The sequence below is a fragment of the Coffea arabica genome, chromosome 11c (assembly GCF_036785885.1).
Source record: "Coffea arabica cultivar ET-39 chromosome 11c, Coffea Arabica ET-39 HiFi, whole genome shotgun sequence".
Classification (NCBI taxonomy): domain Eukaryota; kingdom Viridiplantae; phylum Streptophyta; class Magnoliopsida; order Gentianales; family Rubiaceae; genus Coffea; species Coffea arabica.
This window is the reverse complement of record NC_092330.1, coordinates 39,858,892-39,875,042: the sequence shown is the minus strand read 5'-3', so window position 1 is coordinate 39,875,042 and position 16,151 is coordinate 39,858,892. Positions and strand designations below refer to the sequence as shown.

At 33.5% G+C, this 16,151-nt stretch overlaps 1 protein-coding gene across 1 annotated transcript; it reads left to right on the top strand.

The window, feature by feature from the left end:
• Window positions 1-15,104: 15,104 nt before the first annotated feature.
• Window positions 15,105-16,006, top strand: LOC113716217 (uncharacterized). Its single transcript, XM_027240515.2, has one exon. It carries the CDS (start codon window positions 15,310-15,312, stop codon window positions 15,892-15,894), a length of 585 nt encoding a protein of 194 aa, XP_027096316.1. The 5' UTR covers window positions 15,105-15,309; the 3' UTR covers window positions 15,895-16,006.
• The last annotated feature ends 145 nt before the right edge of the window (window positions 16,007-16,151 follow it).

The following is a 16,151-nucleotide window of genomic DNA, read 5'->3' as shown; positions in this document are numbered from 1 at the left end:
ATCTTCTGATATATAGATTTACTGCCCAGTCAGTACAAGCTGGATTAAATAAAAAAGTACGAGCGGGATTAACCTACTCCCTAGAGTAGTTGACCACTACAAAAAAACCCTCCTTAGACGTTGTAAGTCAAGAAATAAAATCTCTTAATCTGCATTTTTGTACGAGACTAGGTGCCTTTGCACCTGTCTAATCCGATGAAATGTAGAGTAGGAGCAAGTGTCCTTCTCCTTAGTGTTGAGTAAAAGTGAATATAAAATATAATATATCGTGTTTGAAAAAAAAAATGTACAAATTGGACTGTGAGGCTAGGTTCCCCTTTTTTTTATTTCCCCAAAATTTTGGTAGGTTAGATTTAACTTTTTTTTTTTATTTTGCTTGCTTTTTTTATGATGTATTTTTGATGTTATAAACTTTATAAATATAAAAAAAATAATTATTATTAATATGTGTATATGGATTATAAACTGAATAGAATTTAGGTATGTTAACGAGTCGGTACTCATTAAAAAAAAATCTTCTTTTGACAACTTATAATTAGCCTACCAAAAAGATGGGAAGTAATTCATGATGGTTAAGAGTACACGAAAGTAGGACCAAAAAATGTAAAATAATATGTGAAAGAGATAATTACAAAATAGCCCTTGAACACTACATTTTCCTTTAAGGTTTTCATTATTGTTGCTGCTATTTTTAAGTCATATGCGAGGGGCCATTGTTTGCTTGCTTTTTCTTTTTCTTCTTCTTTTTTTTTTTGTTTTCTAATTTTCTCTAGGTATGCATACTTGTACAAAAACATTTTACACGAATTCATTCAAAATATTAGTCATTTACCAGATGCTTAAATAATATTTTGAAACATTAGAGGCTTGGTGCATAATTTTCTTATTTGTTATGGGTTCTATTACTATTATAATTAATCGTTTGAGGGCTTTTACCAGTAGAATTTCAAAATTAGTCCAAAATTTTTAATTCTTTCTAAGGTAGAGACCATTTGAGATGACAACTTTTAAATGATTTGATGATAAGGGAATTAAAAACAAGCGGTGACTAAATATAAATAATTTAAAATTGTCCTCTCAAATGGCGACTTTAAAGTCACCATGTGAAATAGCAATTTTGAAATCGCCTTTTCAAATAGCAAAATCTCTATTATAAAAAGAACAAAAAATTTTGGACTACAATAATAATATCTAATAAAAATTTGATTAATTAGGTAAATAACGCATAAACCCTTTCTTTTTGGTGTTTCATATATCTATCTTTTCCCCCTAGAGCATCGATTGTTCTTTTTATTTTCAGTTAGTTACTCTGTAGATTTATTTCACTTTTTTTTCTTACTATCCCATCCCTCCTCAAATTATTTCCACCCCCAACTGTCAACCGCAGAATTCGAATCTCGAATTTGAGAGCGAAGAAGATTACTATCGGGTGGCTGGATTTATAAACAACAGAATCCATATTGTTGGTAGGTGAAGGGAAAACATAAAACTAACTCTTAATTTGTGAGGTAACCAATGGTCCGATACACTCTTCAATTTTTTTTTTTTTTGTCTGCTAATTCACATTTCAATGTTCTCATCTGCCATCAATAATTTCTCAATCATACAGTTCTGATTTGTACATAGCAGCAAATATCAGCATGCGGAGGTGATTAAGACAAATATTATGATATACGCATGAAAGACAGTAAATTGGATGGTACAAAGAGACAGAGAGCCAGAAAAGAAAAAGAAGAGGAGTCTAAACAATGGAGACATTAAAATGGATCATGCAATTATTTGGCAATTTTTGTACAATTCTTTTTTCCTAACTTAATTGTGCGTGCATTGATTCAATTTTCTTTTATCTATCCCCGAAACGACATGAAGCAAATGATGCCGGTATCTTGGACACCTATTCGGACCCCCAAAAAAAAAAAACCTAAGGACGAAAAGTATGGGTCTCAGTTATGGGCCCCGTTTCACAACGGATGAAAAGATTCATAGTATTAAGTAATCTTAGCCTGCTAAAAGGCCTAATTAATATCCCATTGGGCGTTGTCACTATCCAATAACAGATGAAGGCCCCGTCTTAACCCAATTATAAGAGGATTAACAAGGTCCAACGAGACACTAATCTTCATTTTCAGGATACTCGATCCCTTTGGGCCAGTACCACCAGATCCATAAACTTGTCATCAGTATTTAGTGCCTAATGATCCTTGGGCCGTCGGCCGAATCCTCCATTGGGTTGATACATACAGTCTTGCTTGCACAGTGATAGTTCCTGCTAGTGTGTGTGTGTGTGTATATATATATATATATATATTACTTTGAAAAGTTATTAGCAGTTATTTCATTTACTTTTTCGATTTTCTGAACAAAGCGAAAGGGATAATAACCACAAAATTGTGGCATTCAATCAAACTCAAATCATAAGATAATAGCAACAAATGGGCAGGTTTAACTTTCAGCACAAGTTATAAAATTGTTAAGTGGCAAGCTATCCTTACCTTTAAGCATGTTCTTCTTTTTTTAACAAATTGCTATATTAATATCTTCACAAAAAAGAGGGACATTGTTGTGGTAATAATTCTGTGTTCGTGCTCAGCTCATAGGCTGTTAAAAAATCATGCGTGAATCTATTTTTCTTTTAGAGGTTAATAAACACCAAAATATGCACTTATTTTCCAAAAAAAACTTAGTGTTAGTTGTATATAGTACAGAAGAGGGACGATTTTTTTTCTTTTTTTCTTTTAAATAGCAGAAGAGTGATGAGCTTATTATATCACTAATTGTACTTAAAACTCGTACGCTTGGATTCCGTAATTGGTTACCAGTCACGTTCAAGTCAGCCTGTTCTAGAGATATCACGCTGACTGCATCTTTAAAGTCCAATTTGATGAGAATTGATTGTTAGAATTTTCATATTCAATCAGATGAATTCCTAGGTAGACCACAATTGATGACTAGCGTACAGAAACGGCAGTGGAGTTCCTCTATTTAGAAGAACTGTGAGAAGAACAAGAAGAAATCAAATGTAAATGGGAGAAAAGAACATACTATTCTAAGGTTGACAATTTGACATTTTTATGGTTTTGGTCACATCCCTCGTCGGTCATTATAAATTTCTGATTGGCATGGAACTGAGCCCAGGAAAGAGAAGCCCGCAAGATTTTGAGACTCTGTCAAGAACTCTATCCCCATGAAAGTCTAAACAAATTGCATGGTAAAATAGGCCACTAATATAATTTGGTGTATAATCACCAAAAGCAACTGTTCTAGAAGACCCCTCCTAAGAGTTGACAAGAAATAGTATCCTATTGTACTTATTTGCTTAGCAAACTCTGCAGTCATTGATCTTTTCCAAATGGGTCTAGTTTCAACACCCGGCCCAATTTAGCCACAATCCCTAAAGGTCACAGAGAGACTTTTTTTTTTTTTTTTTGGATAAAATATCATAATTTCGTTAAAATCTGTATTAATGGCAGAAATTACGGCCTTGTTTGGCAGATAAGTTTTTTGCCAAATTTGTCTGCTACAAGTTTTTTAAAAACTTTAGTTACAGTAATCTTAAAAAACTTTTCAAAGTTTTTAAACCATACACTTCAAAATATTAAAAAAAAAACACACTTCAAATTTTTTTTAAAAACTTCTACAGTAAGCTACAGTAAAGTTTTGGACAAACAACCAAAAACCTTACTTGCCAAGCGGGGCCTACATCATCAAATATTCACATATATCAAAAAATAGATCTAAAGAAAGGGATACTCTAGAGTCTAGACTTGAAGAACAATAAAAATTACATTATAAAATTCCAAATTTAAAAAATGAGATAAAATAATTGTAACTCCACGGACATCTCTTCAATAGTCATCAGATCTGCTGATTAATTGTTTCAAGTCCAAATATTATGGTGAGATCTACCGAATAGATTCAAAAATTCCAAATCAGATAATCAAAATCTTAAAAAACTCAAATCTAATAAAAGAAAAATAAAAAATTATCAAAAACTCTCACTAGAAATCCCTAAGAGATAATAAAATTCTCACTAAAAAAATTTAGAAGAAAAAAAAACTCTCAGTAGACAATCCTAAAGAGAGAAGAAACTCTCATTAGAAAATTTAGGAGAGATTTTATTCACAGAAATGAAAAATAAATGATAGAGAGAGTTCCTCCCATGGGAAAAAAAAATCAGAAAAATCTAATTTTTCTACCATGAGAGAATTGAAGGGAGTTTTAGTTAGAGAGTTTTTTCAAGAGAAAAGGAGTGATGAATCGTATGTCACAAAGAGACTTAAGAAGTGGAGTATCTAGAGTTCACAATCAAAATAAACTCTTCATCAAATAGGGGCGTAAACAATTCTTATCAAACTGACACCACAGTGTTCAAAATTATTTAATTGTTTTAACAAATTTGAAATTTTATTCAAATTTGACTTGATTATTCATTAAATCAAGTTCGAACAAGTTTTTATTGAGTTTGAATATTATCGAATATAAAATGCCATTCAAGTTTAACTTGATTAGTTGGCGAATCAAGTTAGAACAAACTTTTATCGGATTAAACTCGATTTGAATATTAAATAGTTTGATTCATCTTTCAACTCTATAGTATGCCAATCTGAATTAGCACTGAGGTTTACTTTTTCTGTAAATTAACCTTTGCGTGTGGAATCCAGTTACTTGATGGTTGTGGTGGTAATTATTTAGCTTTTGATGCTTGTCTGCTACATTGTGCTTGTGGGAGGAAATTTTGACTCCCAATCAAAGTGATAAATATTGTTTAATATTTCCCTCGTGAAAGTCAAGTGCTGCTTGGATAAAGTTTGTTTGTGATTACTGCTCATGAAAGGGATCGAAGAGTAGTATTATTGACAATGCGGAAAAAGAAGGCAAGAGGTAGGAAATTTTGTGATGCTTTCCATCAAATTATGTGATTATATATATAAAAAAAAAAAAAAAAAAAGATTGCGACGTGTGAGGAGGCAGCAATTGGCCCACCAAATTGTCATTTTCAATTTGCGTGGCTGCATTTGGATTCTGATGATATTTTTGGGAAATTCTCTCTGTAATGTTCAATGACTAAAAAATGTTCCAATTGCATCTATAGTTTTGTGTCTGAGAGGCAAATTATCATTACACAGTGCCCCACTACTCTGTAATTTCTCCGCTTCTTTCTGACACAAAGTCTATATATCATCCTTCTGTGTGTAACATCAACAAGCTCGAAAACGTCCACAAAAAAGTCATTTTTGCAGTTAAATGTTGATTTGTTAAGCAACTCCGTGGTACGTGCTCATTTAAGATACCTTAATAGGCATTGCGGAATACTTTTTTGGAAAAACATATAATTTATTCTTGATAAGATACCTTTATAGGTTTTCCCTAGGCACCAGTTAGTTAAAGAAAGGGTTTAGGAATGTAAATAAGTGTTACCCTGAAAAAAATGAATGTACTAATATCTAGTGCTGTATATATATATATATATATATATATATATATATCCAAACACGTAGATGTGTGATTCGAATTTCTTGATAAGAAAGCATATACAGTCCGGCGATGATGATAAATGTGAATACACACAAGTAATAGGATGTGAATCCCGTGAATATGTGAATACATGTTATTGTTTCTCATGGAATAGTCAATGTTTGAGAGTTGAAGCCATCATATTGATCCACAAATTCCCAACTAAGACTCTACCGAAAAGGAAATGAAACAAAATTCCTACCATTCTTTGTAAAGAAGAAAATGACGGACATAAGAGGCTTCTCCCTCGGAATAAGGAATTTGGAATACTACACATATGAACAATAGTTTCTAAGTGGAATTTTATCCCCACGTCTTCGTCATTGCCATAACGTGTCGGCTGGTATATGGAGGAAAAACGGTTCCTTTCTTGATGATGGTCTAAAAGCGAAAAAATGTGAACTTTAAAATCAAGAGAATAGATTGAAAAGAAGAAAATGGGTCTGCATCCCAAGAACAAATCTCGTTGTTTATCAAGAACAAATTGAAAAGGAAATAAATATGCAAAATGAAATATTTATGATGCACTTGTAATTGGATGGCAAATGTTTTAGTAATAGCACCTCTGTTTATAATTAAGAAACAATTAAATAAAGATGATGCCCTTGATTATTTGCCCTTTGTCCTACCCAACTGAGCGCTTAGTACTTAAAACCTAAATTGATTAGATGCTAATAATGAATTGGGAATACTGCATGAGAATACAAACAAAGAGGATAAAGGAAGGATAACGTGAGTGGTCCTCGAGGCCTGCCATGCACGTCTCATCTCATCAAAAACTCTCTGTCCAATACATAGAAATAATTAGACGAATAAGGATTTGGACAGCTAGCTTTCACTACTCTTAAATGGTTCACATTTGATACTCGATCTAAGAATTTTCAATAATCTGAAAACAAAACACCACATCATGATGATGTTTACCTCTTGCCAATTGCTTCATAAACACGTATACAATAAGACTTTATCTTATTCTTAGCCCTGCTCTTAAATATTAACGACTCCATATGCTCTAATTAAGCGAGGCAAAATATGCTTCTTGATATTTTTCCAAGTACAAATACGCACATTAATTCTTATGTAGTTCGTAATTTTATAGCACAGAGTCTTTGATTCAAATGGATGATCATCAACACACTGCAGACATACCACGTCCTTCTCTTTCTATCCTGTCAGTTTAGCCTGAACTCGAGTCATTTGCTTCCTCAAGCTCTGTCCACACTAGAAGAGTTAAATTACCTGCTCTCCCATCCTACTTGACTGAAAAGTATGTTCAATTTCCTCAAATGCAAGAGATTTTATTCTCTTTCTCGAGGGAAATATATATATATATAAGACAAATTCCTCTACTGAACGATTTGGAACCGAAAAAGGAGGCATAAGTCAAGGTGATCTTCTTGGGATCCTAAGAACATCCCATTCTTTGTAGTCTAGGCCTTGGGGACAAGAGCCTTATCGTGGAATAAATCCAGCAGCTAGTCCAAGTTTGGAACAAAGGTAGGAAAACTGGCCATCAAGCAAGTTCACTCTCTTAGCCGAATTCACATGTGGGGATGTCCATCCACAATGGGCAGTAGATTCTTAGCTGCCGCCTTTACACTTCTTAGTTGTTACACAACTTTCAATTTTCAAATTCTAATCATTTTTGGTTGTTAAACCTGCCTTATGGCTTTTGACATTTCTTTAAACGTGTATAATTTTGTACTATATGTGTTTAGCGCGCGTACTTCTAGTTGGTTCTACCATGGACAAAAAGTAGTGCCCGTCTACAAATTGTACGTAAAAGGGCTATTCTTGTTTATTCGGCATGATTCACGCGAAGGCTAATTAAATAAAGGGTGAGATAGCAGATGTAAAGTTTGGTGGACACCCACGAAATAGATGTCTACCATTTCCAACTTCTTTATTATTTTCTCACCTCGACCAGCGGAGATTCCAGATTCTTGTTTCTTGGGTGCAAAATTGGATAAACATAAGTTGCGTGCGAGTTAAGCCGCTCGCAAGTTCGTCGAGTCAAAACTAGATTTGATCTCGATATTGATTGAGTTTGAGTCGAACTCGAGCTAATCAAATCGAAATCGAACTCGAATTCAAAGATATTCAATTCATTAATCCTCGAGTCGGGTCGATTATATTTATATATTTTTATTTTTATTTTAAAAATAAAATTACATATGTGATCCTAATATTTTATTATTTGCTAAGAAAAATATTATTTTATTAATTTTTTTAAAAAAATCATTTTTTTATTATGTAAGCTTGAACTCGATTTCAAACTTTACATTGAAAGATCATTGAGCTCGAGTTCGAATTCAATCTCGAATTTGGTAAATTTAAATCAAAACTCGACTTGACTAGGTCAAAATTTAACTCGGACTCGATTCGTTTGGAAGCCTAAACCAAACCAAAATAGTGAAAGAACTTGTCTCTACAGAAGAATGGTCATCAATATATTCGGCAAAGAGTCATGAAACATCACTCCTAATGACAGTGGCTAGTGCTTCTTGAAATCTGAAGAATGTAATATATAAGAGTTGATTAGATGAGTTCTTTCAATATCTAAATTTGGCTTTTCAGTTGCCATTTTTGTTAACCTCCTTGTATTCTTCTAGTTGGCCTGCCGAGTGTACTGTAAAAACTACTCTTTTTTTTCTCAATAATAGAGAGAAAGAAATTTTAAACCTAATCCTCAATTCAATTCAAAAGACAATTGCTGACTTTCAAGTTAGACTAAGGGAGTTAAACTCTCATCACTCAACCCTCACTGAACCGATGTGGTAGAAAGGGGAGAGGGAAACACTCAGACTGACGCTAGCTCTGCATGACTTTTGTTTCTTTCCAACAATAAAGAGGAAGAAATTTTAAAGTGCACTGTAAAAACTACTTGCTTCAAGTGTACTGTAAACGTTACTTGGATGTTTCAACTTGCTTTGCTAGTGTAAACACTACTCGCTTAGATGTTTCGACTTAAATGTCATCAGAACTTGCTTTGCTAGTGGATCGGTTTTAGAAAGATTGAAAAGGAATCGGGCACTGAGTGGATTTTAGACGTCCATACGATGGCATGAGGAGGCAGGAGGTCTAGTGGCGGGCGTCGGTGCGGACAATGATGGAAAATGTAGTCTTTTGCCATGACGTGGATTCTATGTGATTCGTTGTTGGCTGATTTGCGTTTACGGTTGAGATGTGAGAGGGGAACCAAGACTAGGCCATTAAGGAAGGAAGAACGGATCAATTGAAGCCAGTTTTGGTTGCGTAGGGGGTTGGGGTTGGATTAATTAAGCAACTTTTGAATCTAAAGAAAGACCAACATCTTCTTCATGGAATGTATCCATAAGCAGAAATTCATTGAAATGATCAAGAGGCTGACGTTTGGGCTGCTTTTCTTCTTTTGAAGTTAGGACGAAATGAAAATCAAAATTCTATAAAAATTTAATTTAAAAATTTTCTCAAGTTTGAACGTTCGTAATAGCACCAAAACGGAATATTTACATCTAGCTCATTTCAATTTCCGTACTTTCACTTGTAATAAATCATTCACAATTAGATCTTATAAATTGGAAAATTTGTCAAATTGGTCCCTAATATTTACATAAAAAACTTTTTTAGTCCCTAACATTTAAAATCAGCCAGAATAGTCCCTAACATATAAATTATGATCTATTTTGGTCATAATGCTCGTATTTGCTCATTTCTCCGACCGAAAATAACACGCCTATCTCATGTAGGCATATTTTCAAGGGCAAAACTCAAAAACACACTTGTCTTCAGTATACATGTGAAATTGAAGCTTCTATTGTTGTTGTTGTTGTTGTTGCTGCTGCTGCTGCTTATTCTTTTAGACACCTCCGAATACAAGGATGCAAACTGTGGCTGTAATTTGAGGGGGAAAGGTGAAAATGGGGTGTGGTTCGATATGCTTTCTTTAGGAGGGAAATCAATTATGTTATCCAATTTTGTCCTTAAAAATATGTCCACGTGAGAAAAGCGTGCTATTTTCGGTTGGAAAAATGAGCAAATACAAATATTAGAACCAAAATGGATTATAATTTATATGTTAAGGATTTTTCTGGCTGATTTTAAATGTTAGGGACTAAAAAAGTTTTTTGTATAAATATTAGGGATCAATTTGGCAAATTTCTCTTTTAAATTTGCTAACAAATTTTAAAATTTTCTATATTCTACACCTTGAAGGAATAAGACAAGCACACCCCCCCTCCCAAAAAAAAAAAGAAGAAAGAAAAGGGAGTGGATCCACACTTTTAAAAAAATACAAATTTATCAACCATCCCTTAAATTGCTTACACTTTTGCAAAAAAAAAAAATGTAACACCAAACCTTCAAGAAAAAATGTGGGTTTTTCGAGGTTTCTTAATGCATTATTTGCCTAGCTCATTTGGATTAATTGTTATTTTCTGAAATTTTTGTAGAAAAATAAAATTATCAATTTAATGTATATGAAATAAAAATATATTCACGAAAGATGTAATTTTTTTTTTTTTGTAAATAGGAGTTCTTAAATCTAAGATTTTTCCTCCTTATGATCCTTTTCCCTTACTATCTTTAAAAGAACCGACGTCTAGACATGTTAGGTTCATTTGTGACATATGGAAAACCCGTTGGCGTGGGAGAAAAGAAAAACACAGAAAGAAAATGGGAGAGGGGAACTGACATATGGAAGTCGTGAATTTTCCTTGTGGAACGAAAGCATCGACTGGTCTAATACGGTTGGCTTCTAGTAATAAAAATTTGCTGGACTACTATTTTACTGTTTGTTGCGAAGAAAACACGAAGTGGAACGTGGACCGGCTTGTTTGATGGGTCCGAACGGTACTACTACTAGATTTCCTCAGCCGTATGCGGCAGGCGTCCAACAACATCAAAATAAGGTTGTTACCGAGTCATAGGATGTGATTGAGGCGAGGTCGTTTTTGTCGACATGTTCTACTCCACTGAATAGCATTATGCAATCGGTGTGCTTTTCACGTGGGCCCTTAATAAATTGCGACGGGTACAATTCGCAAAGTCTCGAGAAAAATGCACTTACATAGCAGACTAGTATTATCGTCTTGACTGGGGCCAGGTGGCACTTCATAAGAGCAGGACTAGATTATGATCAACTGTTTTTGGGTCTTTATGAAATTGTATACTATAAATGTGTATATAAAAACTTTTACTGTAGTTTTTTTTTTTTTTTTGGTGTTTAGAGAGGGACCTTTAGAATATATTTCGGAAGGGAAGAAGAGAGAGGAGGAAAAGGGAGGAGAAAGAGGGGGCAGAAGGAGAAGGGAAGGAGAAAGGGGGTGGTGACAGTGGCGGATAGAAGTTGTGGTAGAATTTATTTTTTTTTAACTTTTTATATATTTGTGAGCTGTTTTTAATATATTATATGGATGAAGTGTTTTTTAAATTGCTTTTGTTCGTGTATTATTATAGTATTGTATATTTGAAAATTTAGTTTTTGAAAAATTAGTTATTTGAAAAATAGGCTAATCCAAACAGAGCCTTAGTAAGGGTTGTGCATAGAAACTTGAATTTTAAACTTTGTGCCACAAATTTTTAAATCCTTATCAATTAAATCCTTTTATTTTCTTAGAGGGAGAATAATTTGGATTAGGTCATGTAGATAGGGCAGGATGCAAGGGAATAGTGAAGAGAGAGAAGACTAGGAAGAGAAATAAAAAACAAGGCAGCCATAGGTTTGGGGAATTCAAAATTTAGTTGAGTGTAGTGTAAGCAAGAGGAGAGATTAATTAGGTGTAAAATAGAGAATTAATTTGATGTCCTATCAATTTTGCCAATTAAATTCTTATAAACAAGGGTTTGTTTGGATTATTTATTTGAAATAATTACTGTAACACTTTTTATGATGTGATATATGTGAGATAAAAAGGTGATTTGAATTTATGAAGCAAATTATTTTATTTGAAATTATCTCAATCCAAACAAACCCTTTGTTTATTATGACTTTTTTCCACATTAGCATGTATAACACAATTAGAGCAAACAATTGTACAAATTTTCAATTGCTCTGCATAACTTTTATATTTTATTCTACATATCTTGTGGCTTCACTGCTTTTTTTTCCCTTCAATTGTAATTAGTTGGGAATATTAATAAGCCAGTCAAGATATAAGATTTATTTTAAGCAGAAAAAATCACAAACCTTGAACAAAAAACACAGGCGGCATACAGCATGGTTGACACCACTGCACGGGATCTTCTTTTATCATTAACGATTTATACAAGTGTTAATAGTTGACCAATTGGTTTTGTCCTTAAACTGTGTTTGGACAGGAGATTATTTGGAATTTTTTTAAAAAAAATATTATAGTATTTTCTTGATATGATATATCTGAAATAAAAAAGTGATTGAACAATGTGCTTATGATGTAAGCAGATAAATTTATACAAATAATGAACTATCCAAACAAACATATGCAAGTTCTTAGTTGTTTCTGTGTAACTTTTGAGGTTAATAATGAAGTAAACTAATAGCATTTGGCCTAAAATAAAATATTTTATGTATCGGAAAGCAATTTTCCAACAAAAAATGGTTACGTTTTATCGTAAATACATTTTTCAATCACTTTTTCACCTCACATATATTAAATCGTTACAGTACATATTTCTACAAAAACTCTAGAAAATTGCAATCCAAGCAAAACCTAACTTCGACCGTTTGCTCATATATATATATATATATATATATATATATATATATATATATATATATATATATATATATATATCTATATTGCGATCTGATTAAACTATGAGACTAATATTATACTATATTAGGCAAAATTTTTGGAGCATCGACCGTCCTTGGAGGCCAGAACAGAATCGGGGCGTGTGTGAATATGTTGTCCTTTAGTACAGTAATTACTTACTAGTAATTCTATCTCTTTGTTTACGCAAAATTTGTAGTCTACAATGAATTTGGCCTTTGTAATCTTTCCTGTGTCTTATTGAAGTTAGATTCACGGTTTAAGTGCCAAAATCAGGCAAAATTAATAAAATTTTTGTACCATAATATGGCCCGCCTATCCTGTAATGAATTGATTTCAACTAACAAATTTTCTAATTAATAGTAGCGTTTTGGCCTCTTTGGTGATTGTGATGAAAAGGATCTTTTGGTTATATCTCCTATTGAGATCCTTGATCTTCTAACAACCTTGGTGAAAGTGGGTAAATCTGCAGTCTACATGCCTGATTTGCTTTGGATCAGAAGTTCTAGAATAAAACAAATTTTTAGCCTGTCCCATATCCTCACTCTTAAGTTACTATATGCATGTACAAAAATGACAAAGAAGACTTTCAGCGTTATTTATATATTCTAGCGACCATTGATTCCTCTTCAGACACACTTTTGAACATATTTCACTCACCGACAACTGAATAGGTGAAAAGATTATTGGTTTTTTCAGAAAGATCAAAAAACAATAATTATTCTGGCAATTATGTTGGTTTTTTGAAGTTGCCAATGCTATCCCTATCTTCCTAAAGCTAAAACATAGAAATGTTCCCAAGTTAATGTTTTTTAAATACAATATCTTTAGTGATTGTTAATTTGCTCCTACCACATTCAATTTAAAAAAAAAAAGAAAGATATTGCTAATCTACTACTTGATTAATAATTTCTTACCTTTTATTTTTTTTTTCTCAATAGGGAGCGACAAGATTGACGAAGCAGAGAGGGGACACGAAAGTTTGAACTCAAGATTTCTAATTCTTAAAATCTCAATTTTAGTAATAATCTCTTACTTGATTAATCTTTCATTGGCTAATTAACAAATTAAAATGCACACAAAAGGACATAAAGTAAGAAAATTCAATGGCATGCAGTGATTTGTAAATGCCTTAGGATGCATGATTTTTCTTGTAGCGTGCTTTTGATCTATCCTTGTACAATTCTAAGTTCATGCTTGCCAAATCCAACAATAACAATAGAGCCAAGAACGCCCCCTAGTATTCTACTATTCTTTAAACTACGTATGCATTAATAAATCTCAAAGGTCAATAATTGAAGGCAAGTACTAGAAGATGTCGCATATGAATTCCCACTAGCTTTGTATACAAATCAAGTGCAGATTCCAGCTCAGCAACCCAATCAAATCTGGCCGTCAATCGAATCCAATCCTAGGAGGAAAATTCCCTCAATCTAGTTGTCAAAAATATCCCATAATCTTTGCCTCTAATCCACAATTATTTTAATTAAATTACTAATATAATAATCCAATGGTCGCCGTTTGCCCTCCAATTCCACTCGGCCGTACCCGGATAACCAAATCCAACCAAAAACGAAAACAGGCCGTGATTGACTAGCCCTGTGGGTCCCCCAGCCATCACCCCAAACTGACCGGACCCAAAGTCTCCGTCTCAACCCAATTCATCACGCAATGCAAAAATACCCCACCAAAAATAAAGTAAACGGAAAAAAAATGAATTTTACCACTACTAAGTATAGTACTAGTAATGCAATTGTTTTTTATAAACAAATATTTGATGAACAAAGTTTGTCTCTATAATAAAAAAAATAATCAAGTCATAAGATTACTAAATTTTTTAAAGATAGTACTGTAGCAATTTTTGTAATTCAATATATATATATATATATATATATATATATATATATATGTGTGTGTGTGTGTGTGATGAAAGGAGCCAAATGATATTTTCAAGAATTTGAAACTGCACTCTAGAATTTTATTATGCGAAGGAGGGAGGATTACCAAGAGAATTATTTTGCAATGCAAATATTGTTTGCTTACAAAGATTGTTGGAATGATAAAAATGGGATTAGAAAACGTATTTGTAATGCAATAAAATTTATTTTTGCAAAAATTGACCAATCCAAGCAAACCTTTTACATATTTTAATTTATGGACTAGACTAGTTTTTTTTTAATTGAAAATAATAATTGATGGCCCAATCAACAGGATATGAAAAACCATAAACTAGAAGATAACATGTGATTTGTTTGGATAGTTTATTATTTGGACAAATTTATTTACTTGCATCATAAAAATAATTTTTAATCATTTGTTATCTTATATATATCGTATTAAAACAATTTTATAGTATTTTTTCACAAAAATCATTTTAAATAATCTTCTGTCTAAACGAACTAAAGGCACCAAAGATTGTTAATAATAACCGTTCTGAACGATGTAATATTTTTTGAATAAAGTGTAACTCTACATAAATTACTTGTAAAATTTCATAACGAAAACACAATTATTACATATGGGACTCATATAAACAATAACAAAATATCATACCTCTACTATAAGGATGCACAAAAAATTTATATACTGTTTTAAAACGTTCAAAAAATATTATACTTTCAGGAACGGTTGATTGCCCCCCGCTCTCCTATCCGAGCACGCTAAAGATGTATATAAAAAATACATTCCCAAAAAAAGAGGTAATTGTTGAATGGAAACATCTGCCTTGCTATATTTGCCGGCAAAAGGGAAATATTCAGAAAAGTTTAGAATTCAAAGAACACGTTTAGGGAAGAAAAGGCTGAAGTTAAAAAAAAATTTAAAAAAAGGACGAGACGTCCGTGATATGGCAATGGCATGGCCCCCGAGTATTCCCATCTCACGCTCCCACGTCACCGTCATCTGTCTCTCTCTCTAACCCTTTCTTTCTCTCTCTATCCTGTCCCCCTATATAAATCTCCGGTTCGCTCTTCCCAACTCATCAGATTCAAACCAGAACCCATCAGAATTCCTTGGTCTTGCTTCGTCCACAATTTTCTTTTTCTTCTTTAATTGATAAATTATAATGGCAGAGTTCAGCAGCAAGAAGCGAGTCCGAGTTGACTCGGACGAAACATTCGAGGCTGGATTTGACGCCCCTGAGGTAAAGCGTTTGAGGGAAGATCTCTTGGGTAATTTTGACGATGGCGAGTTTTATACGGCGAGTTTGGAGCTTGATTCGTTTATGAAGAGCTTTGAGGAGGAGATTTTATCTGGGACGCCAACGACAACTACGACGGCTGTGGCTGTAGTTGACTTGACCTCGTCGGAGTCCGGCGAGTCTCAGCCGGATTTGGGTTACCTATTGGAAGCTTCCGATGATGAGTTGGGGCTTCCGCCGACGACGAGTGAGGGGCAAAATGGGAATGAGGAGGATAAGGCTGAGTTGGTCCGAGTTGAGTCTGACTCGTCTGGACTCAGGGGTGAGTTGTGGGGGTACAGCGAGGAGCTACCGAGTTATGACTCGTTCGATGTTGGAATCGGTGAATTTGGGGATTATATTGGCGGCGGAGGCGAATACGTGGCGCTAGATGGATTATTTGATTACTCCGATCTGGGTTTCGGGTCAACTGATTTCACGTGGAGACCCGAGACTCTACCGGCCAAATAGGAGGGACCAATTTCTTTAGCTTCGGTGATGTAGCTGATACGTTAGGCAGACACTATTGTAAATCTTTTGTTTTTTTGATACTTTAAAACATGACGAAAATACTTATACGCAAGCAGAGGAAAATGGATTAATTATGGATATTACCAGTTTTTTATTTCTTTGAAAATGGGAATGTAATTTCGAAAAATTTTACTTTAGAACTTATTAGGTATGATATGGGCTTATCAACTAAACATTGATCTATGAAATTTGAGAAA